Raw genomic sequence first — 27,462 nt, 5'->3', positions numbered from 1 at the left:
ATCCTACATACTGCTCCTTTAAGTTTTTTCTTTTTTCTTCTTTCAAACTTTTTAAAAATGCATTATTTAAGATGTATTTGGCAGGGACAGTGCACATCAATCAACAATTAAGTTTATACCGCAATGCAAATGTGTCAGAGTTAGCCAAGATGTTTACATAGTTTACATATGTAGTCCTGTAGTCAACAACTTAGCCTAGCATGATAAAAAAAAAAGAAAAGAAAGAAAAAATGAATATTGAAATAAACTGCCTTTTTTTTAACTATTTCAATTCCTGGTATGTGGGTAGTTTATGCAAATTATGCCTGTTTGGAAGTTTGCATTGATATTCATTGTACGCAGTAAGTTTTTTTGTTGTGTTCAGTGGGTAATAATTCTCAAGTGGCCATATCTTACATATTGCACCTTTAACCTTCATGTAAACATCATACAACTTCAGTGAAGGGTTGGAATAGCAACTTCACAGCAACTTCAGGGGGAAATAAAAGTGGAACATTTTAAAAAGATGGCCAATTAGAAGAGTAACAAAGCAACTCCTGATGCCCTTGTGATTTTGACTCCTTTATTTTAAAAATACCTCTTGCTGAAGGTAATAATGCTTGGGTCACATTCACACTGGCAGTTCTGGAGGTTTGACTTTTAAAACAATACATAATAAACTCCCACAACGCTCCGTCTAACAACACCTAATTCTGCCTGAGAAAACAGAAAGTGGATGCTGATAATGACCTTACGTGGGATGAAGCGGAGAACTCATTTGACTTTGCGCTGGCTTTTTAGTGCATTTGCAGGAAAATTGAGCAAGCGCATATAGCCTGAGTAAAATGCACCTGGTGATAGAGGATAAGAAGTGGAACGCCCAGCCGGCTCAGCGGCAGGCAGCCCTGTAATCAAGGGGATGGCCTGATGCTGGCAGCCACGCTCATGATGAGTAACCCCCGGGCCAGACACTCCAGACAGGCCTCCAGCCAGACAGCATGTGTGTGTGAGAGAGAGAGAGAGAGAGAGAAAGAGAGAGTGAGAGAGAGAAAAAGAGTGAGAGAGAAAAGATTGCACAAAAGCCTACTTAGTGGCTGACTGTAGTTTTGGGGATTGGCTTTTTTGTGTCTGTCATCAGCGGTGAGCTCTCCTATCACTCATCCGTCTGCTATGAGCTCACTTGATGTCTTCTTTATGCTCAGACAAAAAGCGGATGACAGGAACGTTGAAGGGAACCAGACGGCGGCTCACGACTGGGTGTGTCGCCGCCTCGCGCTCCACGAAAAAAACACACACACACACGGCAGCAGGCATGTCCTTGAGGAACGCTTCTTTACAAAGCATCCGATACGCTCTACTGTATGTGTAGCACTGCGTGGATAGTGTTGATCCTTTAAATGATTGACCTCCTGAGCCACATCTCTCTCTTTTTTCCCCCCTTTTTATGTTCTGTTAACTTGCGGAAGCAGCCTGACTGATTATGATTAATGACGGCTTGAGACGAGCAGCGTCTCTGTGAGGGCTTATGGATATTGTGGGATGTTTTTTTTTGTGTGTTTTTTTTAAACATGCTTTTGAAACAATTTCTGAGTCGGTTTGTCACAACTGGCTGCGTGTAACAATCTGTTTAGATCAAATTCATAACTATGATTTATTAGCGAGTGTCGTGTAAAAGCTGTTCGTGCTGCTAAACAGCAAAACCGAATCTAACAAGAGCTGATTATTCCCATGCAGGCAGGCAGGCAGGCTGAGGACAGGGGAGGCACAGCCCTACCCTCTTACCCCCTCTAGCCCAACCGAAACCGCGCTGAGTGATGGGCTGCTTGTAGAGACAAAGCCAGCTCTCAGGTTGCCTTGCTGAACTCAACCCCTGAGTTCCCCGCTGCCCTACAAAGGCACATCCAGTGTCCTTTGTCCCACCTACGCCACCTTCCACCTCCCTTTGCCCCCACCCACCTGCCACCACACTACCTTCCAAGGTAAGTGACTAACCATAATCGGCAGGCAGTCAGACTCACTGCGTGGCGAGGCGCCCGGTAATGCTGTAACACCTGCTAGATAAACAAGCGTGCCCAAAGAAAGCAGGGGCCTAAATCCTCTTTTCCCCCCATTCTGTTTGTGGAGGAAGAGGATGATAATAATAATAATAATAATAATGATATAAAGTATGCCAGCACTGGTGAGGGACTCCCACCGAATAATATGACCTTTGACCGAGGACAGGGAGCCGCGGGAGGGCTCGTTGAGGTGGGAGATGCAGCTGTTTACAACTGTGCTTGCTCCAAGTTAAAGGGATAATCCGCCCTAAAGCTTTTGCAATCCAGAAATTAAAAAAAAAAAGAAAACAGCTTCCAGAGGTGTACCTTTAACCCTTACATACTGTTCATTTTTACATTTGAGAGAGAAAAAAGAAACCCTGAAACGTTTTCTTTTAGCTAAATATTTGATGACTTATCCTAAACTGACCCAGAATATGCAAAAAAAAATGAAATTTCTAAAGGTATTTTGTGCACATTTATTAAAAACTGATAATTGTTTGCGGTCCAAAAATGACTAATAGACTCATTATAAGGGGATAGTGTGCCTGAATATGAACCGTGTGTAAGGGTTAAATTGGGTAAAACAGGTAACTAGAATCAGGGCCCTAAAAGCCAGGGGTCAACTCTATATTGGTATTTTTGATGAAGGGACTTTGCACCACTAACATAAAATGCAACAATAAAGACAAAGAGAATGTAGAATATAGTTTTACTGGATCAAATGATGCATGATAAATATATGGGGAAGATACAAATACAGTTTTAAAAAATGCCAATTTTGGGTAATGAAGATAAGATCTTTGTTAGATTGAAATGTTGCTCTGTTAAATTGAATTTACTGGGAGCTATCAGTGCAGTGTGCAGACTATTTTTTTTGTCTTACTTGAATGATGAATCCTTTGTTCCTGATTATTTTCCTCTTGATACAATCTTTTTTTTGGCAAATCCAGTTAATTTAAATACTTTATAAATCAGCGTATCTCCTCATATTGATGCAGAATCATATCAAAATAAAAAGCTCATTGATTTGCAACATCACCCAGAAAAAGTGCAGCTACCTCGAGACATCATTTTTATCATACTGCCACTAACTCATTACTCCCCCACCCCCAAAAAAAGTGTGTGTTTGGTGGCTTATTTGTATTATATCCAGTCATATAGAATAAAATACAGGTAACCATTTTTCTCCAGCCACAGAAGCAGACATTTGCAGCCACAAGACTATTTCCGTCAGGGTCATGACTTTCACTTTCTCTCGACTCGACTTTTCTCACTCTCTCTCTCTCTCTCTCTCTCTCTCTCTCTCTCTCTCTCTCTCTCTCACTCTCTCTCTCTCTCTGTCGCTGTTGCTCTCTCCACCTGTGCATAAAAACCCTGCGGTTGACAGCAGCGAGTTCACACCGGCTCTCTCGGCGGGGCTGTCAAAAAGTCTGGGAAAATAGTAGGAAATAACTTACTCATCTTGAGGGAGAAAATGTGAATGTATCAGATATCCCGGCTTGATTATGTGACACCGTCTGATGCTGGTGTTTTTATTAAAAGCTTATGTTTATTAAAAAAAAAACAAAAAAAAAAAACACCTGCAGCTTTTTTTAATGTTTTAGTCATTGTGTGTGAAATTATTTGTTAGCCGTGTCTAAAAAAAAAAAAAAGTGTTGAAAGGAATATGTGCGAGAGCTGTGTGAACAAAGCTTCATTCTTCAACAGCCTGAGCCCTGGCTCACTATCATTATAATGATGTCATTATTGCGAGATAATTAGCCCTGAAAATGTATCTTGGGAAACAATCTCATAGCTCGTGCTTTCTCCTTCGAGCAAAGTGTCTCTGTTTTTGCCCCGCCAAACTATATATTGGACTAGATAATGACTCTTTTCTTCTTTGGCTGGTTACAGAAAAATTTACTTAACAATATCCAGTGTGATCACTCTGCTTTAGTGTGGGTAATACAGGATAACAGGCAGTCTAATGAGATGTCAGAGATCGTCGGCGAAGAAAAAGAGAGAGAACTTCAAAAAGTAGGAGCCGAGCAACGTGATACATCCACCGCGCTCAAGGTGGCACCTAGTGGCATTAAGCAATCCAGAAAGGTAGTTTTTGTAACGGCTCTATTAGCTGTGTAATGTTTTCTCATTTTTTTGGCTGTTTCATGGCTTTGTGGTGAGCTTATGGAGAGCCGCTTAACCAAAAAAAAAAAAAAAAAGAAACGACAGAAGCAGGGAACGGTCAAATAAAAACTGCAGGCTGAAGAGATGAATCGCATTCCCTACTGGGTAAGAAAGACGCCTGTGGAAAGTGCTGGACCTCCTTGAAGTCGGCAGACTGATTAAAGTTTGGAGATTGGCCAGACTAAAAGTTAAAAAAAAAAAAAAACTCAATCTGTACTTAACTGCTTTTTTTTTTCTTTAGCTGGGAATCATATTTCTATTTTCTTTAAGAGGGAAAGGAGGCAGGTAGAGCACAAAGAGAAGCTGTCAAAGTGGTTCTGTACAGAGACAAAAAAAAAAAAGCTATTTCTTAATCTTCCCTGCTGCAAACACCACTCTGGTCAAATAAATGCTCAGCCTCCACATGGAAATAATCAGCAGTCAATGCCTTGAACACATTGTTTTGTCTCCTAAAACACCCGGCCTAACCCAACTGCCATTAGTCACACAGAGACAATTAAAAAAAAGCTGCCTTTTGTAAATCTGTCTGAATTGCCTTAATCCTTCACTATTAAACTCTAGAATAGTTGGTGGGACCATTCATATCTATATAGGCGGCTGCTCTGTGCTGCTCTGTGCTCTGCTGCGGCCTACCAGAGCTGTGTGGATTGAGGCTCAGAAAGCAGCAGCAGGGGGTGAGGGGGTGAGAGGGTGGAGGGGGGGGTTGCTGGCTGTTTGTGATGCAGATTCCCCCACTACAAGAGGACCACCAGCAGTGTGGAGCACAAACACACACACACGTACACACACACAACACACACAAGCACACTCGTACAGTAAGTTAGTTTGTCAGTAAATCAGGCTAAGTCTGGCCTTGTGCTAAAAAAGTCATACATCAACCAGTCAGTGCTGTCCCCTGCAGCTGTGATGGAAGTGGGTTTAGGATTTTACTGCTGTCGGACTGCGGAGGTGTCAACTTGCCTCAGCCTGCACCAACAAGCTGCTGAAAGATTTTAATTCATACTGGTGTTAATTAGGGCTGGATATCAAACCTCAGTACTGTTTTTACTACTGCCAAGTACTGAAAGCACTAATGTGTGATATGTCTTTTTAAATGACATTGAACAAATTGTGTCTTTTTCTGTGAAATGAAAACAGGATGTTCTAGTTGTGTTTATATTCCTGGATTCCAAAGTCAGAAAAGTATAGTTATGGAATTTAGGTATATCAACAATATAGCATAAATGTATCATTCAGGGTTGGTTATAGCAGAAAGTGGCACATTAAAGTTGTTGACACGGTGGCTGGCGAGCTAACCGCTACCACACTAGCCAGCAGGAATTAGCTTGTAGTGACCAGCTAAAACAGTTTCCCAAGCTAGCTTTTGCGTTTGCGAACTTGCAGTTAAGCTAGCTGCTAGTTAAAGATAGCTTTCTCTGTTTGGGACTCCACTGCTCTCAGTTCATTCAAGGCTCAACTCTCAATACTTTTTTTTTGATGAATTTGACACAAGAGATTTATGTGTGTAACATGCTGTCATGACAAGGCATTTGATGTAGTGTATTTGACATTAATAATGTCCCAAAAAACACCCTGGCAAGCTATGAATGACATGGCAAAAACATATAGGCCTAGATAAATGTTGACAGCTGGCACAAAATATCAGCTATCAGTCATTTTACCCACATCATGGTTCAAACATAACAGACACATAACCGAGATAACCTCAACTTTTCCCAAATATACATCAACCCCAGAAAACGTAATGCCAAGAATAAAATGGCAGCTCTTATTATTTTTCATCTGACATAAAGGAGTTTTCAAAAGATGTGACACAAAAACGTCACATCAAGGTTTTCACACAAGAAATACAAAACTTTGTTAATAGCAGTGAGTGTTTACAGACATAAACTCCCAAACAGACATTTTCTTTCTTAACAAAGTCCAAAAAGGATAAGAGCATCATTTGAAATTGGCCAAAAGCAGCTTAAAATTGCATAACAAGAGAGAGAAGAGAGAGATGAAGCCCGACATCCTGATTAAGGCCGGCAAGGTGTCACATCATTGTCAGCCTTTGTGTACTGGCCGCAGGATTTGCCATTACTGTAATTGGTGATTTGTGTCTGATAGGCGGCGAGGGAGTCGAGGCTTAAGACTTAGTGGGAGGGCCTAGACGATAGTTTGCTTTCCAGGGTGCTGAGCTTCTCCCAAACCCCATCCCAATTACCCCCTGAACAATGACAGACATCGGCTTTTTGCCTCTTTGTGTCAGACGTCCGGTGTGTTTACTTAGCGGATCTCCAATCCACTTTGTCACCAGTTAATTGGAGAGCGGTAAGTTATTGTGATGCAAATGCCAGACCGTGTTCACACAGTTTAAAGTGAGCTACCTTCAGTTTGGCTGAGGTGATAAAATAACAATAAAGCATGTTGGCAGTCCTGAAGAGAAGTCTTCCCCTCCTCCAACACACCATGGTTTCAGTGTGTGAGGAGGGGGGGGGGGGGGGACACTGACTTTACAGTACGCACTCGGGCTAAATTCATCTTGTGTTATCAACTGCGATTTAATTTCATCCAGAAAGCAAAAAACTTTATCTGTAATATCTCAGATTAACAAACCCATACATACAGTCAATGCATTAAGCCGCCGAATCTTGTGGGCGAGATGTAATTTAATTTTGAATGGTAGACAAAATCAAATAACGTCATGACATTAATAAGTGGTTATCTCTCTTCCTGGCCACTATATAGAGGAGTGTTTTTACAAAAAAAACACGGGGGGTCTCCGCTCACTTTTAATTTGGTTTCTCATCTTGATGTCTACTGCCAAAGTATACTGGTCTTAACACATTGTGACATACTTTTTTGGCAGTATTCGACAGCGAGCCACCAGCGCGATAGGGAGACGATTTGGGGGAATTTACAAATTTAATTAGCTTGGTCTCTAAGGATACAAGCTCTTCCAACTTTCATTTAGATGTAATCTTTCTTTGGAGAATACATTTCAGCACGCCGTTCTCACAGAAGAAGAGCTCTCCTCGGCTTTACTGCTTGACAACAAGCAGTAGACGCTGGGTGCTTGGTTCCAGAGAGTGTACTGTCAAAATGAATAGTGAAAACCACACATCCAGCAAGGAAATGCTGCAAAAGATGTGAATGAATTGGGGGTTTAATGGTACAAACAAAAGAAATGCAGATATTTTCATCTTTCTTTTTACCTTCATCCATTGATGATGGATGCCAATGCAATAGTTTGCATTTTTGACAGTTAGTGTTTCCAAAAATGCCCATTAGTTTCCATCCTTTAAAGCACATTCCATGGTGTCAATGTACCCTACTTGTAAACCTTAATACTTCCAAATAATAAATCAACAAACAAACAACTACTGCCAAAGATGTAGAATATGTAGTTCTGTAATGAGAGTGGTACTAGCGTAATAGTTTCCAACTCAATTCACAACTAAACTGTTTCAATGGTTAAGTTTTGGTCGATGAGCTATTGTTGTAATATTTACATTTTTCAAAATAAAAGGCTTAGGTGTTATGTGCCTTTCTGCTGTACCAAAATTGTATCTAACTGTGACCCCAAAACAGAAGTACACACCACTCTATGTATTTTGGGTGCCATTATACCCCTTGTAAGAATACATTCAAAGAGGTAATGGTACCAAAGGAAGGTTAAGGGTAAGAAAGTCCATCAAACAATATTGGGTTCAAGGACTGGATATTTTTATCTACATCCACCTGCCTGTAAATTGCTTTTGTGGATTTCTCTTTTTCTAATTGATCTATTTTCTACTAAACGGTGTTGTGCTTTTGCATTGTGTCACCATCTTTGCAATCACAAGGTTAAATAGGCAGCTATTTTCTCCCAGCAGGACTCTTTCCTTCAGTTAGACCAAAACACTTCCCACTACCTCTTTGTCCCGTCTGTCCGAGGTTACAGCAGAGTGAGCAGAGAGGACGGGACGGGTGAAGGAGATCGTCTGATACAAAGGGACTGGGAGACTTTGAGAAGAGCTCTTGGCCGTGTTACCTTGTCACAGCGTCGCTCGCGCCCTCACTAACATCCTCTAGCCCAGATGTGAAACCCATCTGCTCGGCGGCCAATACCAACGTCCTTTCGGATCCTCGGCTGCCATAATCTTTTTACTGTCGTTTTATACCAAATAATTAAAAGCAGCCTTCCAGATGGCTGTCATACACACCCTCTCCTTTGATAACAAAAAGGTTTTGGTACAGCGCTGGTTTCAGGCACAAGAAGTACAGCTGAGGAAGCTAGCAGGTGTGCAGGACTAAACCCAGTCTTGGTCAGGCCCTGAAAGAATTTGAGGTGACAGCTTTCTAGGGTTAAAAGGTTGTCCGTAATTGCCAGCGGCCTGTTTGAGTGGAGGCAAATGGACTTTCTGAATTTTTTCCCCCCCTTCCCTTCCTTTCTCCAAAGCCAAAGTGGTCTGCCACAAACTCATTATGATTTCCAAGTGTGATGATCTGAATAAAAGGGGAGGGGGTGAAGCAGGGGGTTGAAGACATAATTAGTTTTCCTCACTGCAGGAGACAGTATGCTGATGAGACAATGAAAGACGGGTGGGGGGGAGCCTAGCTGTCAATCTCTCCTGATTCTTTCATCTCACAAAGCGCCAGCGAGTAATGCTCACAGAACCCCCCCAAAAAATCTTCACAGACCCCCACAACCGCAATTGTGTTACGCAACGCGCAACCTCTGCCAATCCGACAACCATAAAACCATTTCACAGACCTCGAGGAGGGAGAAAAACAAACTGTTTGGAGAAGAGAGGCTTTCTAGCAAACATGATCTGGGTCAAACTCAGACACAGTGCTAGAAATGAATTGAAACACTGAAGACTGCCAATAGGTATCAAATCTATTCTGTATAGAGGCCAAAATAATCAAGCCCGAAAGCTCTGATGACTTCTTATAATACTTAGAAAGCGATTACAGATGAGACATTTCTTCACTTCAACTTAACAATAGCAAACATTTATCAGGAGACTTAAAGCAAAGTGCAGGAGTAACCTTTAAGAGCAGCTTTCATCAGGATCACATGATTAATCGTATGGACTGTATTCAATGCTGGAATAGCCAATGAGATGCAAGGATCGCCTCTATACCTGCCCTCATTGTTCATCTTGTCAAGTCTTTAATATCTTCAATACTTATTAAAACACAGTGAGCTAAAGCTATCCTATTCTGAATTATTACTTCTATATATCTATATTGTTCAGTCTTCAGAAGCAAGTCTGGATCAGAGGGGCCAGACATTCAGGGGCCCCCCAAAAAAGCCACAGCTTTACCATGTGTCAAACAGATTGCTGACATTAGAATATGTGCTGCTAATGAACAATATAGACTCAAATTAAAAGGCTCGGTTTTGTCGAGGGGCCTGCTGTCAACACCTATAGGGACCCACAGCTCAGTTTTGCTGCCCAGGGGCCATTTAGTGAAGTGAGTGTATTTCTGTCTCAATTGAGGTTTAGAAAGAACCGTAGAGCAGAGTTAAGGGGAGGGGAGTACTACACTAGAAGTGACCCCTTTCACATTATACACAGTCTTTTGATGCATTGATAGAAAAATGTTAAATTTCAGTCAGTTTTCTTTACAACTTCCTTTATCTGTGAAAAAAAATCACTTGACACAGTTTGATAAATGCAGGCTCAGGCTGATTTTTCTCTCTACTGTGTTGGATAAATGAATTGTGCCCTCTCCAGCTAACATGCTAACACTCTCTGGGCTATAAACAATCCCTCTGCACCGCCAGACAAAATCCCATCGCCTGAAGAAAAAACAGCGATCAAAGTTTAGCGATTGACTGGAGATTGCTGTGTGCACCAGTGTGTGTGTGTGTGTGTGTGTGTGTGTGTGTTTTTGTCCACTTTCTGACCAGGGAATTCACTCCTATTGGGCACCTATGGCATGCAACCCTGCTTGGCTTTTATTACCCTTGGAAGTCCTTTTAACTCCTTCAGCAGGAAATGAAACACTCGAATGGCTCTATTGCAAAGTGCCGGAGCCATTTGCAGCCAGGGCCGTGACATTCCCGAGCATGTGTTCCATATAAAGAGAGGCTCTGGGAGTCACAGGTGCATGCCGGCAGGGTGCGTGTGGTATGCGTGTGTGTGCATGTGTGTGTGTGTGTTTACATGGATGTATATGCAAGTCGGGAGGGAGTAGATAAAGAGAGAGAGAAGGAAAGAAAGTATTTTGGTGTTTACTGAGGCCTTACAGTCACCCGTGGGCAGTAAAATGGGAGAGCTGCTGCATTCCAGAGCCAAAGCCAGCTGCCTTCACTGACCGGTCAACGCTTGAAATCACACAGTGCAACTTTTAAATATGGAAGCTGAAGTTCTTGTTTTTTAAGGTTAGGTTACTTTTCGGAGAGGTCACTCACGACTTTACTTGTGATTTATTGTCGGCTGTAACACTCACAACTAACAAATCGACATCACGGATCGATTGTTGATCAATTAAATACTTTAAAATGTAAGAAAATTGTGAAATGGCATTTAAATGACTCTAAAACAAACCATAGAGAAAACTGTTCTGTGATTATTGATAATTCAGTAATATTATTGATGGATTTCCTACTAATCAACTAATGTATTGCTACGCTGTGTTAGCACTTGTTGGCTTTGACTCTTTATTGTTTCAGCTGTATTTCATATCTACATAAGCTCCTCTTTATACATACATGTTTTATCAGAAGTTGAGCTCCACCAGATGAGGACCATAAGATGGAAATGAAAGTTAAGACAAAACTGCTTCTTTCAGTGTTAAAAACAAACTTATACACATTACAATATAATAAATGTATGCAACAATGACATAAAATATGATGAAACTGATGATTTATTCAGCTGTTGTACTCAAAAAACATTAGCATGCTAATATAATTCCATAATGATACTGTTTACATCTCGCTAATGTAACTTTTCCTAAACGACTGCTAATTCCACCAGCGGCATTTACAAGCTAATAGCAGCAGGAATTCCCCTTCATTTCCCAAAAATTCTCTTGGGTCAGTTACTTTAAAGACATTAGAGGAGAATGAAACCACATGTAGGAAACGACAAACACGTTTCTTCTAGTGGAGGCTTTGTGTTTCACTCTGGTTTTACTTTTGTGACATCTGTGACATGCTAACACAGTAGCAGTAACTTTAGCATAAGTAGAAAAGAGTCAGTGAACTTATTCAGTGCTTCCCATTACACAGTCTAGTTAGCAAACACCATTTGCTAGCAGTTGCTAATATTAACCACCATAAGCTACAGGTCATATGATATGGAGCCAAATCTGGGCCATTAGTTTTCTTCCTTTCAGCTGAAAGTCCAAGTTTTGATATTGAATTTTGAAAAATACCACATTGTATTTTAAAAAAACACCAACAATTTTCAGTTTGAATATCATTTTGATTCATTTCTGGAATTATTATTGCTGTTTTCATCCAAATATTTTTCTTTTTACAGTTTCAAGTCTTATCTTTTCTGTTTCAGAGCTCATCTTTTCAGTTTCTTTTGGCCTTGATTATTTCTTAAAGGGTGTGGTATGAAGTGAGACGGGCATGAAATAATGATGTTACATTCAAGTTGCAAGCTAAAAAGATAAATGATAAAGAACAACTTTTTAAAAATCCAATATCAAAACTTGGTCTCTCAGTTTCAAATCTCTTTTTCAAATGAAGAAAACTAAAGGCCCAGATTTGGCTCCATAATATCAGACTGTATGATTGTAGCAGCAAAACTTCTGAGCATATTAAAATGTAAAATGGTGACATTTGTTGTTTGTGAATCAGCTTTTTCATTTGCAGAAAGAACAAAGTCTTTTTTTCCTTTTCAAAACTAGCACCGATTTAAACCCATAAAACTTTCAGAGCTTCATCAAATCCTTTCCAAACGCCACTTTTATTACTATTATTATTCAATTGTGTTGCTAGAAATGAAACTCTCACAAGCTGTGAAAAAGATCATCAACATTTAAAATGAGAATATGAATAATTGGGTGAGTCGCTCTGCCACAATGACGCCTTTTTTTTTTTTTTTGTCTTTCTTTTGCTCAACTTTGAGAACACGGTGCGCTGTGAGGGCTTCATAACGGTGCTAAATATGTGTATTCTCATGGCAGCTCTTTTTGTTCTCAGGTCACGCTGTTATTTGTCCCACGCTTCATCTGCTGCACCAGACTGACTACCTTAATTACTGGCACTCACTGAGAGACATTAATAAGTGTCCAACAAACCTGAGATGGAATATATTAGAGTTCCATTTTGGTCGACAGTGACATTTCTCATCAACTACCCCTCAGGTCTGTAATTTCACTGAGCGAATATTCCCTGCTCGTAATCTGTCACCCTGTGGTGGCGGCATGGAGAAGGCTCAGCCGCTCACGCCTTAATCTGCTCATGTATGTTATTCTATTTACATAGAAATGACTATTCAAATTCAGGCGGAAGCATGTATGTATCTGTTGCTGCCTTTATCGAGCTTAGCCTACGCTTGTTCACACAGCGAATTCACTTAAAAGGTCGGTTAACCCAAATTACAATATATGATTTCTCACTTACCTTCAGCTCTATCAAGACATGCAGATACTGTAGTTTTAGTTTTATTGGCCCATATTCTCAGATATATCTGTCATATTTCTACCTCGGCTCTATATAATAACATTTGTGCTGCCTGTGGTGTTAAAAAATTACATTTGGAAAAATTCAATATATCTTTGGAAATAAGTAGTTCTGGGTACTCTGCATATCCCACAACTCACTTACTACAACTCACTGTGATGTAATGAAATCTGGACTCCTCGAAAATGGAAAATCTCATCAAAATGGTTTATCTTGCTTGTATATCTGCATACAGTGTGTGTGTATTCACATACTGAAGACTACCTGTTATAGGTTGAAAGGCTGTTATAACAGAAATATACAATCGGATTAACTACTAGTTATTGTGTGACATTGTGTTCTGTCAACCTTAAAAAAGACACATCATTTTAAGGAATTAGCAAATATAACAGTTCATTCCAGGTTTTTCAAAGTAAAACTTAATTTGTGGAGGAAAATCCTGTTTTTGCTTACTGCAGCGGTTTGAATGACTTCACTAATTTGTGTGATAAGGAAAAAAATCAAATACCACAGCAACTCTACAGATAAGACCAAAAGTATATAGATAGAGTTTAACAGAAATAAGTGAGAAACTATATTATAATATACTTTGCCCAGCCAGAGTGTCAATGTGGGCCCCACATGGGTTACATGCGGGCCACGTGTGCAGTGAGTGGGCATGAGCTTGAAATGGGCATGGTTCTACATGGTTTCAGTAACATGGGCCCCACATGTGAAGTGTGTGTGGGTGACTGTATGAGCCCTATAAGGGATGGAAGTGGGCTCAGCAGGCATGGACATAAACAGGGCAAACTGTATGGGCCCCATATTGTTTCAGAAACATGGGCCCCCATGTGTGACTCACCTAGTTGGGATTCCACCTGACACCCAGTCAGACCCCACTATAATGCTCAGTTTTGGTATTCTGAATAAAATGTTTCCTCAGATCATTTCAGTCTTTAATCATTTAGCACCTTTAAGGTTTTTAGCTGATGATGAGCAGATTAACAGGTTGGTATCTTGCTTAAAAAACATGAAGTCATTCTGTGAGCCGAACTTGCAAACTCTGACTCAGCAGTGAGCCTGTCTATCAGTGGAAGCGCTCGGCCGGCCTGTCGCCAACAAGTCAACACGCAGCCCAGTCTATTCAAACATTCTGCCATGTCTGAGCTTCTTTCTTTCTTTTTACGACTGCGGAGAAATCCTTATTTGCTTACAGAGGTGTTTAAGATATCAAAAAACACACACACACACACAAACACACACATACACACACACACATATATTTAATATACTGTGAACATTGATAAGTGCAACAATGCTATAGGAAACTTGTTAAGTGGCAAACTTCTGCCAAAAAAAAAAGTCAAATGAGACGCTGCCGACGTCTGTGAGAGAAAAAAAGAAAGGTGAGGGTCTGACCCAAAAGCCGAGACACTGTGTGGGAGGTAAACAGTAGATTGACTAACCCCCCTCACCATCCCCCAAATAAAATAAAAAACCTTGCCTCAATCTCTTTCTGCTGCTGGTCTGAATAATTAAAGCTGTGTCAGTGTGTGTCTGTGTGTGTCTGTGTGTGTCTGTGTGTGTGTGTGCTTTGGAGAGAGCCTATGGGATGAATCCGAATGTGAATCAGTGCTCCCTCTTTTTTTTACTTCGACATACACCCCCCCCCCCCCCCTTTCTGCCGACACCAACACATCAGAAATGCGTCAACTTTTTCAGACTTCTTTTTTTCATGAAATGTAATAAGATGGCTCTCTGACAACGCTCCAAATTAATAACTCTGCATCCAAACAAACAGAGCTGGCGACAGAGCTTCTGTGAGAAGAAACAAAAATAATCAATGGAAAATGGAAAATGGGGGTGAATGGAAAAAAAAAACACATAAAATTAATAATGAGTTGCTGCAGTTGCAATTATAATAATAACAGTAATACTGCAACTATTAGAAATGATCTATTTAATGATATGCTTGGCTTTATATCAGCATGAAAAATAAACATTAGATCATATTTTGGCATGATTTGACTTGCACTATTAACTCTTTCTCTCCTTTCAATAGATGACATTTGACCAACCAGTGGAACCACCTGTTTTTTTTAGCTGTTAGAACAAATCAACATGTTTCTGTGCATGTCTTCAATCTTTAGACCTTTTTCTTTTTTTTTTTTGCTGATGTCTTGGGTTTCCTTTGGTCCACTCCAGAATGCTGACTCCACTTTTTTCTGATCCTCTGTAATAACTAGTTGGACGTTGCAGGCTCCAGTTCAGAGCTCCGGCACACATCTACATCTCTGAAGCTCTCTGAACAGTATTATTGTTCAGATGTGAAAAGATGTGATAAAAAAAAAAAAAAAAAAAAAGAAGTGCTCTGGTCTTAGTTGTGTCTGGACTTAAAAATAACAGATCTGCCCACCTTGTTTTAGGTGTTTTTGAGTCTGTAAAATTTCTAAAAATACAAAAATCTAACAATACAGCATCCAGATCCTACTAGAATCCATTCATGCTACCCTGAGGATGAACCAGTTATTTCACATACTTATATATGATCTTTCTTCTAATGTATGAGGGGGGAAAAAATCAACTTTTCAAATCAAGAAGCCTCATTAATTATGTTTATGGTGCTTTTCTGGATGGATTAGCTCATTATTAACATGTGAAGTTTAATTTGCACACATTAAGAAAACAATGGTGTTATATTACTATTAACCCTGTTAATAAATAGCATATTGGTTATCCCGTCATTGTTTCCTTAATGCTACCTTCCTCTAATAACCAATAGCAAGGTGACGTCTTTGTCCAAAACACTGTAACCTCATCCACTGATTAAACTCTACAGCTTTAACAATGTTAGTGCCGTTATATGTTGTGGTAGCATCATAACAGCTGACTCACACACATTTTTAAAGATGAATTAAATCAGTCTTTTGCGGTTATATAATTGCACAGGCTGACGTAGCAATTACATTAATCATGCAGCATACAAATGGTCAACTGTACCACATAATGCTGCTATTCTGCTGTTAACAGACACCTACTGTAGATACATACATTTTCTAGGGAACAAATATATAGTTTGACTTTTAGAAAAGGTTCCCGAAACAGCTGGGCACTGTAGTTTTAACTCTTAAACAGGCTGCAGTGGAAAATGAGATGTGAAAATGATATTTGATGTTACTAGTTATCTCATTTGCACCTTAGTAAAACATTTCCACCATCCCTTTTTTTTTTGTGATATGACCTTTTGGATATTTTGGATTTTTATGAATTGTATCTCCACCAGGATATGTTGCCCCTATCAACTATTGAATGTTTTATTATAAATTAATTAATTAAGTATAAACCTACCACAAGCTCCACTTCTACCAATCCAGTTCAGTTTTTCAACTAATTAGCAAAAGCACAAGGCACATGCAACTTAACACCCACTTTAACCAATCATGCTCTTAACAGGGTGTTAAAGAGTCTTTATCTTTGTTTGCTGGGGACTATTTTCAGCTGTGGATTAATACACATTTTTCTCATGGGAGAGGTTTTTTGGCAGCAGTGTACGTGGGATTGAGTCAAATTAAACTACAGTATGTCACCCTGTTTAAACAGAGTGACTCACTGATGTGTTTTTAATAGTTTTTGGATGACAGTGGAGCTCTATGACAAAGACAATACTTGTTAGATCATTGTTGGGTTGGTGTTTTCACCACACACACTTCTTTAAGGACTCTGAATATCAAACATACAACTATTTGCAACTCTAAGCTCATATTAGTGGAGGCCTACTTTTCACTATAGTCTTTTATGGATGTGTCTGCCTGTGTCCTTTACTAAGGCAGTGAAACAGCCCGTTGCTCTGACAGGCTGCCTGCACCCAGAGAAAAGGACTGTCCAATGGCTGCAATAGGGACCAAGTGAAGGGGAAAGAGGCAACGCCAGCTTCTATGAGGGAGGGCTCATTCAAGCACGGTAGATTCGGGGGGATTTAGGGAGCTCGTCTGCCAGCAATAAAAGGCTGAAACAGGATACTTGGCGAGATTAATTACCTAGATAGGCCACGATAATGCCATTTAAATGGGAAAGTAATTAAAGTGCACCTTCCATGAAAATTATTCATTGCTGACGGATTGGGTGACAGACAAATCAGGAGGCATTTACAGAAAAGCTACAGGTTAAGTGCTCCGAGCTGCTGCTCTGAGACCACCACAGTTTTATTGCAGCTGTTGAATCTTACTGCTTTGCCCGAGCTCTCATCAAATTACGGCGAGCATGTGGAGACGGGGAGGGAGGGGGGAGTGGAGTGGAGGGGGAAGAATGGGCTCCCAGGTAACGTAAAACCGGGGTGGACAAACGCTACAAAGGAGGATCCGCTTAACTAGAAAATTACACTGGCTGGCACTGGTCAGCAGGGACTCCTCACAATCAATCAATCCTTCTGTTTAAGGCCACCATGGCAGATTAGAACACAAAAAAAGGAGATAAATCAATGGTCTTATTGTTTCCTAAGTGTTACTTTCACAAACCCGCTGAACAATATCCATTTAGGCATGATAAGGTGTCAATAAGTGGCAGTATAGATTACAGCTGAGGAGTCGGGGTATCACTTTCTACCCCTTCACTCCCATTCCATTCATTTTTTTTAACATCTTGCAGAGGTAAATAATGATCAAGCGGTATCATCTTCCTCTTTGAACTCCAGACAGTAAACTGCTGGAGGACACCGACATCGCAGACTTTGACTGAAGCAGCCAAACAAAACGAGAATATTTGCGTCTCATGCAATGCAAAGGGGAGGGAGGCTTTTTCAGATCAAAGTAAAATGCTTAGCTTACATTCTTATATGCCTCTCTCTCTTTTTCTTTTTTTTTTTTTCGTTTGCACAGAGAAGATTGCACTAAAGGGAATAGCCCGTTCTTCTCTTTGAATGTTTAAGTAGGTTTGTACTTGAGGTTGGGGGACTGTAACATCATCCTACATTCACACAGCGTTGCACAACAAATGAAGTAGAGAATGACTAACAATAACCACAAGATCACTTATTTTAATGAGTTTTTTTGAAATTCCTCCGACGTAGAAACTGTTGAAGTTAGTTGTGATATCTCTGTCTCATCACATGTTTTGGATGTTCATTTTACATGCAGAGCTCATGTCTACATAAAAGACCTTTCTGTAACACATCACACACTTCACACGTCTGAATTGGATGCAGTCAGATGAATGTAAAGATAATGAAGATGTATTTATTGTATATTTTATTTTAATTTATTTTATATCACTTCACCATTACAAGGCTACTGTTTGTCAATTTTGAATTTCCCCCTAGGGGTTTAAATAAAGTTAACCTTACCTTACTGTAGTTTTAAAGTCAAAGCCTAACCTGATTCTACATAAAAATATAAAAAGAAAAAGAAAATACATAAAAGAAAAGGAGAGATAAAAGAAAATAAATAAATAAATAAATTTAACTTTTAATTATCATGTTTAATGCAAAAAAAGTAGAGGAAGTCAGTTATTATATTATAAAACACTATGAATGAGACCACTTTAAATGATTTATGTCAGGTCAGTGTGTTTTTTCTATAATTGAATTATTGAAAGAGTGACTATTTTATTTGACAGTGATTATTTAATATAAATATTTTCAGGCAATTATTTATTTTAGGACGCTTTGTGATTTTAAGATGATATTTATTATCATAAGGATGCTGCTATATTGGATGCTGCTGAACTAAGTTTATTATTGTATAGTTTTGTAAAGTGCAATGACAATAAAGTATATATTCTATTCTTAAAAAAATGCCCTTTGAACTGCAAGGCTTCAAATTAAAAGCATCATATAGCCAAACTAACAATCACATGTGGTTCCTCTCACTTAGATTGAAATGTCTACTGCCAGCAGTTGGACTAAATTATGAATAGCAAACTTTAAATGCAGCTTGTATGCAAATAGCATTGTGCACTGTTAGATGTTATAAAACACCCATTTTATTAGCGCGCTCATTAGCGACCATCATGTTTATGACGCTCGTTAATTAAGGCTTTAATGGCAAAAAAATGGTTTTAAAACTCTGTTGCCGATGCAGCCTGTGAGAGGACAGAATACTCTCTTCTTCCTTCAACTCACCGCTCTCTTTCAAGCTGTGTCACCACTCCCTTTTTAGGAAGCGGGTGCCAAATACCCCACACAAGCATAGCAATAACAGTCCTGTCATGTCTGGATGAAGTCGTAACGAAAAATTCACGTCCGTCTGAATACTTTAACAGATGAAAAGAAGCTTTGTATCTTAAATTTGAAATGATGTCTATCCATGGCATTTCTAGGCAAACTTGCACTCTAAATCATGCATGCTGGCTAAGGCACCCCCCCTCCTTCTCACCCCCTTAACTGGCCCCGTGAAGCCTGTGAATAACTTCAGAGCAGAGTTCAACTATTGTAAAAGTTGCTATCTGACTGTAACAGGCTTTGTGCTGCTGGCTAATACAAGCAGTCAACATTCAAATCAATTTCCACAGGCTCTTCCTCTCACTCATTATATTGTTTATACCTCTTGCTGATCGCACCTAAGCTCCATTGCACTGGTCTCGAGCTGAATGTGAACACACAGCAGGTCTACACACACACACACACACACACACGCGCACACACACACACACACACACACACACACACACAGGTCTTGTAGCCTTTCCCCATAACCAATTTCAAATCCTATTTCTGTGCCCTTCTCCACAGTGATTTTTCTGGCTCAGAGATGTGAACACCCGCTTGAATAAATATTAATGGTTATTCTATGAGCAGTGCCCACTCACAAGAGTGTGTGCCGGAAGAACAAAGGCCTTGTTTACAAGTGCGCTTGAGGAAAGCTAAGGCGCGGAGTGCCTCCGAGGGCGGTTCTGTGGCGCTGTCGACTCACAATGGAGTGCTGATTGAAACACACTCTTAACTTCCAGCGTGCTGCGGCGGCGGCGGAGACAACGAAAAATCCTCGATGCGACCGTTTCCCATTCAAACCGCTGCGAGGACGGAGCTGGAGAAATCAAGCTTATGAACTCACAGCCTCTACTTAAACTCATTTAAGACAGAGCTGAGAGGTAATTAGGTTTCTGGGAACAATAAGCACTCAGCACCTTGTGTAGCTCCAGCCTCGCTTCAGACATTTCCTTTGGTGTAATTAGGGGAGGTGTGAATTCCTCATCAGATGGATCACCATCTGCATTCACATACTGCGAGTTCACCCCCCTCCCTCCTTTCCTTCCAGTTCCCAGCTATGAGCCTATGTACATGCCTGATTATCATGCAAGAGGGTGAAGATGGAAGGAGGCATGGAGGGGGTGAGACAGCTTCTCTTTTTTAAGGTTCTTTCACTGCTATGGGGCTCCAGCGCCTCACCACGCAAAGGTTAATCAATTCTGAATGATGAGCTATAAAAGCTTTAATAATGCAGCCGTTCTCTAATGAGTGGTCCTGCATGCTTGCTCAGGAAAGGCCGATTGTTTTAGGAAGCGCCGACGTCCCAATTACAAAGCGCTCAAGCAATCCCTAACAGCTCAGAGAGCACTGGACACAGTGAGGGTCCAGTGAGCAGGACAATGATCGCTAAGCAGCACAGAGCTCATGTCTGCACAAGATGGGGAACGAGACAGTGTTCACTTGGATGTCAACATCCACCTACTGCTGCATACTACCTTGCACTTTAGCCAAACCTGGGGATCTGCAACCTCACAAGACTGTCAGCAACCTTTCCAGTATTTACTGTCGATCTTCAATTCTAAAAGCACAATTTTGCACTTTTCTCAGACTATCAAACGTTTATTTCTCTCACATTGTGTTCTTTCTCTGACCAAGAACCAAAGGCATAACTACTGTGATGCTGTAGAGCCACTAAACCTTTTACAGGGGAAGATTGGATAGTTGGATGATTGAATCTCTCATTTTGACATTGAAGACAACTGATCGGTTTCTACCAACAGTCAGTGTTACTTTCTTTTAACCCTCCTGCTGTCCACGGATAACAAAAGTTAGGAAGACAACAGGAGGGTTACCATGACTGCATTGTTTCCCAATCCTAATTAAGTATTTATTTTGACCTAAACAACTATCTTTCCTTGAGTATTGTCTAGATTGTGTGTGGTCATGGTACGATCGCCTCTTACGATTTGACGAAACTTGACATCACTTGTCAAGTGATGGTAATTGAGCCATATCTGTGATATTGGACCACTTAAAAGCTCTGTGACAGTAATATAGGTAATATGGGTGGTACTAAAATACGATGAGAGATGAGATTTACTGTTATTTAGTCGTGCTAGTACCAGAACTAATCTGGAAAACTAGTTGGAAACATCCATCTAGGATTAGATCGCTATTAGACCAACAGTGACACCTTATCAAGCAACTTTATTCCTTTCAATGCAATCTTCTGTAATATCAGCCTTCATTGAAAGTTATTATTCTATTCCCGAGCTGTCCTACACATGAACAGATGGAGTGGGTCGCCCTGCCCTGAAGAGCTGCTAACCCTGAAGGAATGTGATTAGTCTGGGTTTCAAAGAGAGGTTTTAGTATTGCATCATGGTCTGTAGTATTGTTTCAGAGCCCATTACATCCTGATACCATGTGATACTCAGGGTAAATCAAAGGATCAATCCACAAAATCCCATATTGAATCATCAACATGTCAACTGCAATGGTAATCATGATGTTGGCCAAGTGCACCCTTCCAAACTAGCTAATGGCTGAATATGCCATCAGGGGTTAACTGAGTAATTGTCTGTAGTGCCATGCCACATGCCACGTGTAATTATGAGTGACACTAAAAGAGCACGAGTTAATTGTTTGTTTTTTTTTTCTCCCTCGTTTTTTCCTGCAGGTCATTATGCTTCCCGCGTCCTCGTGTCCTTGGCCAGACAAGCCCTCGGTACATTCCAGCTTGTGTCTCTGTCCAGATCGAGCCCAACGAAATACATCATCCCCAATACTGTAACCCACACACAGCTGAGCCTCTTCCTTTCTATCTGTGCTTCCCACAGATGTACTCATCTAGTATACTGAGGTGTTCATTGTACAAGAGACCATATCGTTCTAATATTACTCATTTTTGGTGGTAAAACACAGTATATTTAGACTTTGAAGCAAAAAAAAGCTATAATGTTGTCAGTGACTAAGCTATTACTGTATGATGATGGTGTAAGAAGGCAGCAGGACATGACTGGCCTTCACATGGAAGAGGACAGGTGTAATTAGCCTGAGGTTCTAATAAAACATTCAGAAAAAGGCTTCAGTGCTCTCTCGTTGTAGCCGGGCTTCTTTTAATCACCATAGTCAGTACACTCTTTCGGGCCAACTGTGTTTCATGGATGCTCGAGCGTGAAAGAGGAATCTTGTTGGGTGGATCCATAGAAATAATGAATAAAAAAAAGGCCTTGGAGTTTGTCACTGCAAAAATACAGCATTTTAATTACGAGGGATTCCCCAGAGACCCGAGCTGCAAATACAGTACTGGCTCTTAAGGTGCCACTGGGAGTCTGCATCACTGTTAAGCTAATAATGTTTGCCACTGTTATTGCTGATATACACATTAAATGAATCTGGGTAATATGCATACTGGAAATATTATGGATCATATCAAACTATGGTCATTAATGTTAATGGGGAATCATTACCATGGTCTGCATGTGAGAGGTTTTTAAAATTAAACTGTCAATTGCCATGTTTCTTATTGCTTAATGCAATCTCAGCTGGAGCATATGATGAGCTTCATGTCACTATATATCATACCCTGCTCATTGGGCATAGACTGGTGTGAACCAAACACACTTTAAAGATATGGTTCAACACTCCAGAAAAAAACATCTACGGCTTTCTTTCCAAGAGTGAGACGAGGAGATCAATACCTCACATCAGTGCCTTTAGTATGGAGCTGGATGGAGGATTTTAGTAGCCTAGCTTTGCATAAAGGTCGGGAGCAGGAAGCTAATTCTTAACGAACAGAAGGCAGGAGACAGAAGATGGGAAATAAGCCAATTTCCCTAAATGTTTTGTTATTCCTTCAAACTGACATCTTGCACACATCAAGAAAAACGACGACTTCAAATCAACACAAGTTCACAATTCTTTTTACAACATTTAAATCAACTGGAGCTCCCACGCTACAGAAGCACAACATTATCAGTTATTAATACTTTCATGCAAAGGTGCTTACCTGCTTGACCAGTAGCGATGCTGACAGCGGCAAACAGCCTCTGGGTGCGACTCAGGTCCGACACACCATTGACAGCCTCCACCTCAAATGTGTAGTTGGCGTGGGCTAGCAGGTCCATGATGGTCACAAAAGTGTCCACTAATCCTGACTGTGAGGGGGAGTATCCCACATTAGGCCCACATGGCACACACTCTTCAGGTTCCCAGCTGCAGCGCCGGCATATAACCCTGTAGGTGACGTCGTTCCGGCCGCCAGTGTCTGCCGGCGGGCCCCACTCCAGGCTAACGGAGGTCTGGTTGATGTTGTAGACCAGGTTCTGTGGCGCTGAGGGAGGTCCTGTCAGAGGTGGACACAGAGGAAGCCAGAATTAAATAACTGTGTGCCAAGGAAAGTGACAGCCAAGAGCGTGCATTGACTGGATCTGTGCTTTCACTGTTCTTTGAGGGAACAGAAAAAAAAAAAAAAAAAAAAACCCACTACGGGACATGCCAGCTCCAGCCCTAGAGCCAAACACTGACACTCAATTATAATAAGACTCAGACCCAGAAAAAATGGTACAGGTACACTGAAAGGAAGTCAGCTCTGGCAGGCGCCAAGGTCAGTGTTAGAAGGCTGTGAAATCAAAGAGTGGAGCCCAGAGTTTCAAAGGGAGAATAATTTCATTGTCAGAGTTCATGCAACACAGTTTTATGTCACTGTTTTTTATGAATTGTCATTAAAGAGGAAGTGTACCCATCTAACCCCACACTTCACTTCCATCTCATTGCACCGTCACCACTCTACACACTGTAAAACCTACTAATTAAATTGTTTATGAGACAGTGCGAGAGGTTTTTCTGTTTCAAGTCAAGTCCACATACATATATACATATATACTTTGCAGAACTTATAATGAGTTTCACTTTTAAAATGTTGAGTTGACTAAATGTTCATTTGATTGCGCATTTAACTCATCCATTAATTTGAAACATTGTTATCTTGTTAGCATATACTTCTCAGCGTGCATTTTATTTGGAATATAATTCTCTTTAGATATTTGTCCTTTAATACTAATATGATTAGTCAGCACATTGAATGAGGGATTAGATCTGCTTCACTTTTGAAAAATGCAACTAGAAATGAAGCCTGACTACAAACTGTTGTCTACATAACAAAACAGGCTGAATTTTCAAAGATGTTTGATTAATCTAATGGAAAAATAAAACATTCACAATCACTATTTCATGGTCCAGGAGAACATCTTATAGAATATGATCAAAATGCCTGAATGCTGATTTTTGAATTATTTTAATAAACACAGCAGCATTCATTTGGCACTGTTTTTGGCTGCCTGATGAACACATGTCATATATCTACGCTCCTTTAAGCTTTGTTTTGGTCTCCACCAGCTCTCGATGCTCTGCTATGTTCACCAGCTGGTCTTTAATTGTATCTGCCTGCTGTTTGGTGCTGAGAACTTAGAATACAATCAGTTTATTGGAGCTTTTTTGTTGATAATATCTAACTGCTGGAAATTAGGTTGGTGAGAGCTGTGAGACTCAATATACATATGTAGGCCTGATATGCTAAAGAATGGTCTAAAACTGTAAGGTAGCTTGGTGGCACATACTTTAACAATGAAATAACTGAACGCCTGTTTTTTTTACAGTGTGCTCATGCATGCAAATATAGCTGGTGATTCATCCAGATGGACGACGGGCTTTGTTTACAAAGCGATTGTTAACGGCATGAAATGTGCAGCTGCTATGGAAATGACTGAGACACGGTCAGACAGTCAGGCAAATGCTGAACGTGGAATCGCAAGCCACAAACAGTCCCCCCTTCTCTAAATCTTCCCTCTTCTCCTAAAATATACCACTATCCCAGCTGGAGAGAGTGGCTGTAGAGGCTTTTCCTCTCCAAAAGGTATATCATGTAGACAGTGGGACACTAAAAGTTAATGTCTCCAGAAAAAAAAAAAGACATAAAGTTTGGCTCACCCCTACAATTTATGATCAAGATTTAAACCTGGATTATCACCACTCTGTAGCTGCCATATCCAGTTTCACTTGACATACAACTACCTCCACAGCATCAAAAGTGCACAGGACCACAGACCATTTCCCTGTGAACGTTTCGCGCAACGGCAACGAGATTATCTCATCTCGTAAAACAATAAATAACAAATTGCTTCTTTCATCTTTCAAATTCCAGGCTGGCTTTTTACAGCCCAGATGCTGATATAAATAACTTCCCCTAACAGCAATAAAGATTATATGACTTCTTTTTGTTTATGAATGTGTTAAGAACATCTTCATTTTATTCACCGGCAGATTGAAATCACCTCTGTTTGCTCAGGAAATATTCTTTGAGGAACTCTTAAGGAGGGACCCCTAAAACTCATTAAATTTGTCACATTAACTAACAAAATAGGTTGTGCATACCGTATGTAGGAGCCAAAAACTGCTGCCACAATATTCAGGCTCATTAATACAGCACTTAGTTGTTTTTTCACTGTTCCACCCATTAGAACTAAGGGGCTCAACGGAGACATCCATATTCATGATTATCGGGTAAGATAAGAGACAGACTGTGGACTGTGGAAGATGAAAGAGCCTGCTGTGGCAGGTGAAGTGGAGAGGAGTGACTGCTGATAGCGCCACTCGACTTCAGCCTCGGCATTGACACTCGACCCACGCTCTCAATCTTCCTCGCGGACAAAAGGGGGAAGGTGTGCCTCGAAAACATACACACGCACACACACACACACACACACACATCTTTTATCCTAGCATTTCCATGACCACGGTAAGCAATGATAACATCTCCCTCCTGCCCGTGCCGCCTGTATTTGGGGTCTCAGGTGTGAGAGATCAAACGCACGATTTCTCCGCAACAGCAACTGAAAAGGAAATTAGATTAGACTGACCCCAGATCTGTGTGACCCTTTTGTCTTTTTGTCTTGTTATTGAGATTGAACAGTACACACAGAGCTGTGCTTTTTCTCCTCTAAAGGCCTCGGGGTTGGTCAGACCGTGGAACTGAAACTCCCTTTTTTTTTTCTTCCTAAAAGCAGAATCATTTTTGGAACTTCCCAAAAACAGGATTTTTCAAACCTCTCGTTTTTTCACACGACGACGTCCGCTGCTTTTTATGTGTACACGATGCCACATGTGCAACACCACAGATGTGTTTTTTTTCTGTCTGGAGCAGTGGGAGGAGAAGCAGCAAGGAGAAGACGAATGGTCTTTTTTTCAGAAAACATATAAACAGTTTGTGTCAGCCGTCGCTGGTCAGACGACACATCGTACTTCACTTGAAGAAGACCAAACCCCCTCTTGTCTTCCTTCTCCTACCTTTGGCGTCTCTTTGTTTCTTGCATATATGATCTGTCTGGACTGAAGCAATATGAAACTCTCCTGCTGGCTCCTACTTCACCTGCAGCACAGATTTGCGCCGCATCCTGAGCCCCTCTCTCTCTCCCTCTCTCCCTCTCTCTCTCTCTCCTCCGTCTTGTCTGTCTGCTCATCCTCACAGCTCAAGGGCTTGTTGCTCTCCCTACTTCTTTCTACTTCTTCCCTTTTTCCCTTTTCCCCCTGTCTCTCACCCACCCTCCCCCCCTCCTCCTCCTTCTTCTCCTCACTCTGTCTTATCTTCTCGTGTTCTCTCTCCTCTCACCCCTCCTCCCAGTCAAGTTTCATTTCACGGATTAGCCTGCCAAAAAGCCCCCACAGCCTGAAATGTCTCAATCACTCGCTCGCTTCCCTCCAACGCTGCCGCTGTGTGACCGAGCGCGGGTTTAGCGTGTGTGAGGGTGTTTTTTTGTTTTTTTTGGTGCGTGTGCGGCGTTTATGTTTCCCGTTAAATCATTTGCATGCTAACACGGTGGAGATTTTAAGGCAGAACCTGTGATTTTGTGCAATAAGCAAAACGCTGCCATGTGTAAAAGCGGTGAGAGAGAAAAAAAAAAAGGGTAGGGGAAGCTTCTGATGCACCGAAGTATCCATCCAATAATCTACCATATAGAAAAACACAGTATGGTAGCTGATAGTTTTTAGGTCATGTTTCAAAACCCATCTCCACTCTGTGCAGAGTTGTGAGACCTGAGTAAATCCGAGCTTAAGAGAGAAGAATCCAGCGCTTATCGGCCTTGAGAGGTGCTCGGGGGCTGCCTTAACCCTCCACAGCCTATTAGCTGGCCGTGCTCTAATTGGGGAGCTGTGGGAAGAGGGGCGGCAGGGGTGAGCGGTATTCAAATCGCCCATGAGGTAATCCTCACTCTACAAATGTGTGTTGTGACCCCGTGACCCAGCCTCTAATGATGGGGGGCTGCAGCAAAAAAAAACAGCCTGTATGAGGGAAGCCATGCAGAAGAAGAAGATGAAGAAGTAGAGGAGTTTTTTTTTTTTTTTTTTTTTTTTAGCTGAAGGGCCTCTGACTGCTGCTGCTGCTGCTGCTGCTGTTGTTGTAATATCCCAAAATTTCAATACTACTTCAGTGGTGCCAC

General features: G+C 40.9%; 1 protein-coding gene across 9 annotated transcripts in view; it reads right to left on the bottom strand.

Annotated features, from left to right (window-relative positions):
* The window catches only part of epha7 (eph receptor A7), an 89,402-nt gene that overhangs the window by 34,883 nt on the left and 27,057 nt on the right, over positions 1-27,462 (bottom strand). For all 9 annotated transcript variants that reach the window (XM_053336511.1, XM_053336512.1, XM_053336513.1 and 6 more), the window contains exon 4: positions 22,977-23,312. In XM_053336511.1, the coding sequence (XP_053192486.1) occupies positions 22,977-23,312 (336 nt within the window). The remainder of the gene's footprint in view (positions 1-22,976; positions 23,313-27,462) is intronic.

This window comes from Scomber japonicus, chromosome 17 (assembly GCF_027409825.1).
Source record: "Scomber japonicus isolate fScoJap1 chromosome 17, fScoJap1.pri, whole genome shotgun sequence".
NCBI classification, from domain to species: domain Eukaryota; kingdom Metazoa; phylum Chordata; class Actinopteri; order Scombriformes; family Scombridae; genus Scomber; species Scomber japonicus.
Note: the sequence above shows the minus strand (reverse complement) of the source record. Positions and strands in the feature narration are given on the sequence as shown.